Raw genomic sequence first — 9,992 nt, forward strand, 5'->3', positions numbered from 1 at the left:
TTTTGTTTTGATGTTTAGGTTAAAGAGATTTAGTCTCCTGTTGGTATTATAGGATTCGTAGATAGCACTGCTATTAACTTTTCAGTGAGTCATTCATTTTTGGCCAGGCAGGATTAGTTTAGTCTAGAGATGGATTACTATTTTAAGAGAAGAAAGGAAATTGATGTCCATCATAAGGAAACGCTCAGTACTCCCTCCTACCACTAGATGTCTCCCTTACCTCGCAGTCATTCCAAATATATATATACTGTGTGTATATATATATATATATTTACTTTGATGTATATGAAAGGGATACACTACTGTGAACCTGTCATCGGCAGGCAGGTTGGGTGTGGCCCCCTATCCTAAGCCAGTGCTGCATCCAGTCAGGTAATATATCACATCCAAGATAACACTTTGCCCTGGTGCCAGAGAGAACACGCTCACACTTCTTACATATGGCCTTGGGCTCAATAATATGTTTAAGAAAAGTGTCATGAGCGTCAGAGGAACCTATGTCAGAATGCCAGGGGGAAAAAATGATGCACGGTGATTGGATGTAACCAAACAGGGCGTGTCCAAGATGTACCGAGTGCATGTTCCTGCTGGGTGTAACTATGAATTTTACATCGGTGACGGCGTGAACATCCATCCAATATATATCAACATTATTATCTTGTTCGGGGTCGGGTCACCAGGATCGCCAGACTATCACAGGGCTGGCATGAACATTACTTGTTTAAATTTAACTCACTAATTGTGAGGTTGGGAGCCGAATGGATTAACAAAAGGTGCGACTGATCACCTGATAGGAAACCTCTCCAGAATTAGCTAATGTTATTAGATTAGCGCCATGCAACTAGTCCTGCCCCATCACCTAGTGTGCGTGACCCTGTCAAACCCAGGAAATCCTCCACTAATCCAGCACCCTCCCCCCACCCACACACAGTCCATCTGACAGGTGACCTGTACTGTAATTAGATCCTCAGTTTACCGTGGCTTCCAATGGACTTTGAAAGCTCTTTTTGTTATTCTTTTTTTGTTGTTTTTTGAGGGGGGAAGACTACTTATTTAGGCTCTCAATGAATCCGGATATCTTTTTTCCTGATCTTTTCTCAACGTGAGAACTGTGGGTGCATCCAGTGAAACCATGCGTCGACTTCTCTATGTGAACGTATTCCTATGCTGCCTCAGTATGGCTCATCCCTTCTGTCCGTCCCAGTGCACCTGTGTCTTCCATGGACGTACCGATGGCACAGGAACCAGGTAAATCGTTCAAAATTCAAGAAAATGTAATGACATTTGTAAAATAAATAAATAACCTTTGTTAGAACTTTGCTTTATTAGGTCACGTTTTTATACCTTAACTTACAAAATAATGAATAATAAATAAATAAAGATTATTTTATATATTCACTGTTCAGCTTTTCAGCTATTTAACAATGATGATAAATTTTAACGAGCATCAAGTACAACCGGACTCAGACCGCCTGCTGTCTGATCCGTGTCAAATCAAAGGAAAGTACAGGGGACACACTCAACAAGTTACATTTTCATGTTTAGTGAGGAGCACAACGCTAAAACCCTTTAAGCCATCCCTTTTCCATCCAAAAGTTTGAATGGGAACCCATTTAGATATGCAACAATTAGCTAAAATGTCATTGTCCTGTAGCCCAGAAGGCAGTATCTAAATTCTATAGACCCACAGGTACTGTCAAAACAAATATATTTAGATAATCTATCAAAATGCACCACAGTACAATTTGTACAGGGTGCACTGACCTGTATTGACATGATGCACATGCACTGGCATGGTACCAATCCATTTAACCCCAAGAAAGACCTAATGGCCACCTGCATAATTAGTCTGATCAGTGCTGAACCCTCTTCCACGATGCATCCATCCCCGTCTGGGCGACAGGACATCCCTAATCCTTCATGTTGAGTCACACATAAAAGGAGAGAGAAATGCTAAATAGCAACACATAATAGAATGCTATTGTAATTCCTGTATGGTTTCTACTCTATGAGGGAATTTTCACTAACAAATGAGAAGCTTGATTTACGAGTTGCAAAACATAGGAAAAGTGACTTTTGCAGGCATGATACTACTGAAGATGACATTCTAAATGGTATTTTGTCACATGTTCTGGTGCAGCGCTATTGACACTATTGGCATAGCCCCAAAAAGCTAAAAGTAATAGCTAGTAAACTCTTTTATTGAAAGCTATAAAATGAAATGATTCTCTTGCACATAGGTCTTCATCACTGACTAGGATTGATTCCTGATATTCCACCTCCAGCGGTTGTGATGGTGATGACAGTCATTAGTTCTGACCTTGCCATCTAGGAAGCATCTTTAGATGGACTACAGCCATGTCAGACAGAGCATCCCACATCACAACAGAGTCTGGATGGATATGAATGACGAATGTCCAGATAGATACTTATATCTTGCAGACTGGTCATTATTTTGATTTATTTAAATGCTTGTCTGCTGTTTCATTGGAAAAGTTGGTTTGAGTGTTTCCGCTTGTATGCCAGTTTTGTTACCTGGCCGTAGGATATATTCATACCATTTAACTCATGCATCTTTCTTTCAGATCTGTACTCTGCAATGATCCAGACATGTCCGACATCCCCGTCAACGTCCCTGTGGATACGGTCAAACTGCGTATTGAGAAAACCATGGTGCGGCGAATCCCAACAGAAGCTTTTTACTACCTGGTGGACCTACGATACCTGTGGATTACTTACAATTCCATAAGCTCAGTGGATACTGCAAGTTTCTACAACCTCAAAGTGCTCCACGAACTCAGGCTGGATGGAAATATGATCTCCGTGTTCCCGTGGGAGTCTCTAAAAGAGATGCCCAGGCTGAAAACACTGGATCTACACAACAACAGAATCACTAATGTTCCCAATGAGGCTATACCCCATTTCATCAACATAACGTACTTGGATCTATCCAGCAACAAATTAGCCACCCTGCCCTCTGATCTCATGGATATCTGGCCCCCCTTCAACGGAGCACCTATCTCGAGCAACAACTCCCAGAAAGTTGTGTTAGGTAAGGATAAAACGGCTGGGTCCGGCTTAGTTTTATAGGATATTAAGGCCACAGCAGGAAACTTCACTCCATCACTAGCCAGACTTGTTCAAACTACCTCAAACCTGTCCTGGTATTGGCAGCCAAGGCACAATCAAATTAGCGTATTCTAAGTAGAGGTTGATGCTTAATTAGGGTTGGGTAGCCAAAATCTTCTATCATGATAGAGGTCAATTTATACCTCGACAATGGTATATATCACAATATAGCATGTTTTCTGGTAATTCAATAAATGAAGAGTCAAAATGACATAACCACGTGGTAAGGCCTACTTTTCTTAACTGCTGTGAGAATAAAATACTCGACAAATCTTAGGGCTTTACCAGCCCTAAGATATCTTTGCCCCTTTTCACACACATTGTTAACGCATGGTTAACCCACTACTGCAACTATATTCACACTTCCACTAGCTCTGGGTTAAATGTTCATTGGGACATGTGTCTGTTGTTTACATTCTCGAATGATGTTAATTTGAGTTGGACAAGAAAAACGTGATTTAAAATTGATTGTTTACTTCAGCCCAACCCATATGGGTAACTTTTGACTCTGTGTTTAGTCGATTTTCAGGGGAGAGCCCCGTAATCTCTGGTTTATGCCAGGATGGTGCCAATGTGAAAGCTTTCTTTTTCCCAGGCTATCAGTCCCTCTAAGGACAGTGTGAAAGGCCCTTGTGTTACAGTATCTATAATATATTTAACTCATACAATAGAATAAACATACAATGGATATACAGTACCAAAGCCAGGATGAGCTTTGACTTTTCATTTTTGAAACACCCATATTTCCAAGATTAAATGTCATAGTTCTCTCTAACTAAAATCAAGGCCAATACACTTTTGCAAATGTTCCTTTTAATGACAATTAAAACTATTGAAGTCATGAAGTGGAAATGACATTATCTACAGTATGACTGCATATGCAAATGTGCATATTTAGGATAGCTAGCAGTTAGAAACTGGTTGTGTGCTTTAAGACTACATGCTCTGCTCATAATGAATAAGGTTTGCTCCCTACTACTGAAGTAGTGTGCATACTGTAAAAGATGAAAATAAACAATCACTTCATGCTTCACAATATACGGTATTGCCCAGTTTATTCTAAGTCAATAATTGCTTAGAAATACAATATAGTTAACCACTGCACATTTTAATTGACATACATTTAACATACATAGTCATTAAACTATAGTGATGATTGAAAGGAGCAGTTTTACTACATTTTGGTATTTAAAAGTAAATTAACACTATACACCTCTGGTTCAGTTACCATGCAAGGTTGTTTTTGCCACGTATACACTGATCTGTGTTTTTGGCACAAAAACACTGATCTGTGTGTTTTGGCACGGCATCACTGATATGGGAGTTGTTACTGAAATATCTTGTACTATTGCCCACTTACTTCAAGCCCTGTCACTGCTGGGAAACAGTCAAGGGAAGGGCAACAAAGGAGGAAATATACATATGGGATTGTTTTGCTTTTAGCTTTAAATCAGTGCAGATGGGAATAGGAAGTTTTAAAGGAAAAACTACGATTGTTGGAGGTCTGTCACTAAGTCTAGTAATAGTAAAACACGTGTGAGTTTTAGCTATTCCTCCTAAAAATGTTCTCTTATTAAATATGTCTATAATTTAAATACATTTTCAGTATTTCAGTATATTTATTCAAATCAGCTTTGTAACTGAATGTGAGTAAATCATTATATTATGAATTTAACAAAACTGTACATTTGTTCACTACATGTGTGTTGCATGTGCAGTGGGAGGGATAATAGGCAGCATAAGGGCGAGCAAGCTTATCCGTGCCGAGAGAGCTGGCTGTGTGCTGTGGTGTACTTGAAGGAGAGACAGGATTAGGCTGTCGGGTGGAAAAAGAAAATACACGCATAAAGAGACGACAGCTTCTTTAGCATATCCTAAAACCATTTCATGTCAATATTAAAAGAGAGGCATGCTCACTGTTGAATGATTTATTCATTCATTTTTATGACTTTAGAATATTGAATATTAAAATGTGGTTTGGATTAGATTACCGTGATTTCAGGGATTTTAAGGTGATTATAGAGTGTTTAAGTTGTCAGCGGTTTACTGGCATTTATTTATTCAACAGAAAAGCTAATGGAAAGAGTTTGTGTTGCCACAAACCAGAGGGAGGCCAGAGCCAGCTTAGGTGCTTTGCTACTGTTAAGACAAACTAATCTGGTTAGAGGGCTTTAATATGCACTAGTACGTGTGCTTACCTATTGTGTGCAGCAGGTGTTCACAGCACTTTGTAAGGGAGTATATAGAGGTTACTGTAGGTCCCACGCTTCTACCACCCGTGAATTTAATTCTCATTGCGAGGGAATTTTCTCTATACCTGAGACCCTCAGTGCAAGATTAATACGTCATTTTATAAATAGGTTCACATTTAATCTGAGTGTCTGCTTCTCCAGGCGAGGCAAGGTCACAAACAAGACACTAGCGTGTCTCTCAGGGCCAAACACAAAGTTCTTACCTTTAACCTAGACATACAGATGCCATGGCTGCTTCCTCAAGATAACTTAGGCTTTTATGCTTTCTCAGGAGGGAGAGGAGGCGGAATTGGGGTTGGGACTGCACTGTTGAGTTCGTAGCTGTTATACTACTCAAACCTTGATGCTCACGATGGCCATCAGGCATCAATATTTCTGCATAAGACATCCACTATCTGCAGAGGTCTCCTTGCTTCGACTCGTACATATTTCCATAACACCCATCATATGTTCAATCAGGTTAATTTTTAAAGCAAAAGAAAAAACCTAACTGCTAACTTGCCTCCACCATCCAACCTAATGGTACTCTCTATTTGATGGATACCCAATTATTAGCTATAATAAGTTATTTTTGTGCTCCATTTATGAATTTGCAATTAAGAAACTATCTCTATCTCTCTCTATTTTACCAGTGGACCATGCTTGAATGAAGTCCTACATCCATGGAAAAAGCAACACTACTACTTTAAAGTAATATTGCATTGAAATGGATGTTGTCTGACACCGTCTTGTGTTTTTTGTCTACAGGCCTCCAAGATAACCCCTGGTTCTGTGATTGTAAAATCTCCAAGCTGATTGAGCTTTCCAAAATGACTGGCACACCGGTGGTTCTGATGGACATGTTCCTGGCCTGCAGTGGGCCAGAGAATCTGGCTGGTGTTCTTTTTCAGCGTGCTGAACTTGACAATTGCGTAAAGCCATCAGTCATGACTTCAGCAACTAAGATTACGTCTCCTTTGGGCAGTAATGTCCTTCTGCGATGTGACGCCACAGGAATTCCCACACCAGCTCTGTACTGGGCTAAGACAGATGGCTCACTAGTCAACAACACAGGTATAATATGCAGGGTTTTCTCAATCTTAAGCATTTTAGAAAGCAAAAACAATATTGTTTAAAATTCTGTGAGATGTATGCCCTTTAGTTACTTATATAGTGTGAAGATTCATATTGCCTGGTGTGTAGAAAGCATTAAAGGTGCATTATTTTAACGTTTGTGTTCTTGTTCCCCTCTATAGTCCAGGAGTCACCTGGAGAGGGCGTCAGATGGTCCATCATGAGCTTGCATGGGATAGCGTTCACAGATGCCGGGAACTACAGCTGCAAAGCCAAGAACGTCGCTGGCAACTCAGAAGCCACCATTTCTATCTCAGTGGCTGGTGCCATCAGTACCACCATCCCTCCACCGAGGCCCAGCGTCAGCACTGAACCAACTAACCAAGGCACCACATTTACTCCCCCAACAGACACTCCCATCGCGCCCAGCGTCACGTCCACCGCTCTCCCAAGAATATTGACAACTCCTGCTGTCCCCAAGAAGTTGAAAACTACCACCAGCAGCAGTTTAGAGAAAGGCTCATTCAAGCAAGCAAAAAACCAGCAAGGAAGTAACGGGAGGAAGCTTGCAGCGGACGAAAAGAGCAAGAAAAGTGATACATCAAAGTCCGTCAAAGACCTTCAGATTGTGGAGGAAACATCCGACACGGCGGTGTTGCTCTGGGCAGCAGATGGGTTACCTAATGATGCCCCACTCACAGTTGTATACTCCCCCTATGATGAGGATGATATCAAAAGGACAGTGGAGACTAATGCCGGCAGTGGGAAAGTGCTCCTTGAGGGACTATCATCTGGGATGAGGTACTCAGTTTGCCTTGTAGCAAAAGGTAGCGCTGCTGGGAAAGATCCTTGCATTGATTTCTACACACTGGACAATTTAGAGGACGGTAGGCAGAGCAAGCTTTTCATCATCATAAGCGGCATGGCGTGTGCTTTGGTTGTGTCTCTTATTGCGCTGTTGCTCTACAAGATTCTCGCCCTGTTCTGCAAGGGACGTGGCCCAGCTTTGGACGAAGAGGAGCTTGAAAAAGACAGCTATGTCAAGTTTGAGACAATAACGATGAAACAAAGGACCTTGAACTCTCATCCAACGGAGCTTTGGGCACGGAGAGCAACTCACGAGTCAGAGCGAATGCTCCTGTGCTCCAGGTCAAGCATCGACTCCCAGATGACCTATAAGAGTGACAGTTCTCGGTCTGAGTATCTCTGCTGACGCCAGGAATCCATGGCCAGAGCTGAAACGCCATGTTAGTAAGACATTAAATGAAATACTTTTTATATGCCTTGTATAACACTGATAAACTATTAAGTATGGAATCATTTCTAAATCTTCATAAACATGAATTTGTTTCACACAGTGGGGATGTAAAGAAATAATTTGCTGTATTGAAGAAAATCCATCATCTTTTTATCTATAAAGATTTTCATAATTATCTAGAGAAGTGTAGTTAACATGAACATATTTACCAAGGGTTGTTTGCTTGTTGAAATGTTAAAAGCCCAATCAGATCAGTCAATGACTGAATGTCATGTCCTTATTTATTATGGAGCCTTATATTTGATAAACATATTGAATGGTTTTCACTACAGCACGGCATCTTTGTTGGACTTATATAACATATAAATAGTACCATACAAAGAGCCTGTCCGTAAGCTGAGTGTGGCGTTTCATGTTGTACCCGATGCCAAAGTTTAAGTGTCACATATGAATATTATGTGGTGGTGTCAAAGAAGACCCATTATCCATTTCCCCATCACATTGACAACATTATTAATACTTTAAGCATCAAGCTGATTGTTGCCTTAATGGACAAGAAAGTATGTGCAGTGTGTTTGATAGAATACGTGTCTCGTCTTACAAAACATTGCCAGTTTCTATTACTTTATGTATACATTTGTCTATAAATGGAGTTGTACATTTGTTTTTAATAAACTGAACAATTGTTGAATTATATTTGTATTGTGCTATCTGTGTTATCAGAGTACATAGGTGTACTCACAAATACAATTTTCAAAAATGTTGAAAATATTACTTTTTAATGGGCATTTATTTGTATAGTAGATACAGAAAAGACAAAAAAAAATGACTGTCCCTCTCTAATATACCGGCAATATTCTAATGTGCTCTTTCTAGGCTTCAACTAAATCCCTGTGTTACAATGCACCTTGTACTCGTAGTCGTACCTTCATCATGTACTATAATGTGTACTGTGCAGTATATGTCCATGTGTGTGATACTTGGATGAAGACACACTAACACCGAACACGAAGAAAAGAAGAGTGCCTGTTATCTACTATGAATAAAAGACAATGCTTCGTATAGAAGTGAAATATAGAGCTACACGGACTTATCATACGGTCTGGGTTATGAACCAGAGCAGGCGCATCCACCCTGAAAATCAATGGGTCACAGTTGTCATGCTCCGTGAACATCAGAACAGGCGTTGCCGTAAATCCTACTAAGATGATGGGTGGATCTGGAAAACTGTTCCCATGGCTACCTCTGTGCTACCAGCTGTATGTGCCCGCAGTACTAAGTAATCTCTCATACCAGCTGTGTTGTTATCATGGCAACAACCAGGCTGTTTTGACAAACAGAATGAATGCATGGTAGACAAGTGCTGTGCTGTTAATTATAGATAAATAAACTATGAATGGATACACAGACAAGCAGATGGAAAGACACATGGATTGATATAGGTAGCTCGAGCTCTCAGAGGCACAAGGGGTAGCAGGAGAGAGAGAGAGGGAAAACAAGACGGCAAAACAATAGATCAATGAACACACTGATATATCCATACAATCCATTTCGGCTTCCTTGACGCTTCGCTGTAAGAGCTAACACGGAGCCCACACTGTCACTAACTGCACTCCCTGTATGAATATTATCTGACCTTTGGAGAAATTAAAATGCAATTACAGAGAGAAGCAGACAGACAGACCGTCAACAACGGTTGAAAGATAAAGACAGCAGGTAAAGCCTACAGATCACAGCTATAGTTAACGATGTGCTAGCATACTTTTCTCACGTTAGCTCCACAGGTTTTTAAGTAGAAACCTAAGGTTTTAGAAAGATATAGTGTATATCCGCCCAACCTCTCCCCAGGTAGCGAGGATCACTATTACACAATGTTTAACCATGACAAGCTCCAAATCCACAAAAACAGCCTGGAAATTGGGAAAATCAAAAACAACTACTGCATGAGAATCTATGGAGCAGAGCGAGATAGCTGTCGGACTCTAGTCAGAGGTGTCGGATGCTACGCCATGATTGGCCGGACTGCATTGGAGGGCGGGACTTAGCAAAAGGTCAATTGTGAAACAGTTGCCAGTGGGCATTACATTCACACTACAAATCTCCTGGCAACCACGACTATGCACTGTTGTAGCGCAGCGGAAAATTGGCAACATGTAAGTGATGGAATACATAACAACAAGAGTAGAAAAAGGTGTAGATCAAAGACGGCTGTGGCTGTTATTCCATTTTGTAACATAAGGGTTAAAAGTCTAATGTTGGAAGGAGATTTGCTTCCAACATGATGTTAATATGAAACAATG

General features: G+C 40.6%; 1 protein-coding gene across 1 annotated transcript; it reads left to right on the top strand.

Annotated features, from left to right (window-relative positions):
• The first annotated feature begins 926 nt into the window (after positions 1-926).
• Positions 927-8,364, top strand: lrit3a (info leucine-rich repeat, immunoglobulin-like and transmembrane domains 3a). Its single transcript, XM_084009431.1, has 4 exons — positions 927-1,248; positions 2,586-3,052; positions 6,129-6,434; positions 6,617-8,364. The coding sequence occupies exons 1-4, from the start codon at positions 1,133-1,135 to the stop codon at positions 7,645-7,647; spliced, it is 1,920 nt and encodes a 639-aa protein (XP_083865557.1). The 5' UTR covers positions 927-1,132; the 3' UTR covers positions 7,648-8,364.
• The last annotated feature ends 1,628 nt before the right edge of the window (positions 8,365-9,992 follow it).

The sequence above is a fragment of the Eutrigla gurnardus genome, assembly GCF_963514095.1.
Source record: "Eutrigla gurnardus genome assembly, chromosome: 5".
Lineage (NCBI taxonomy): Eukaryota > Metazoa > Chordata > Actinopteri > Perciformes > Triglidae > Eutrigla > Eutrigla gurnardus.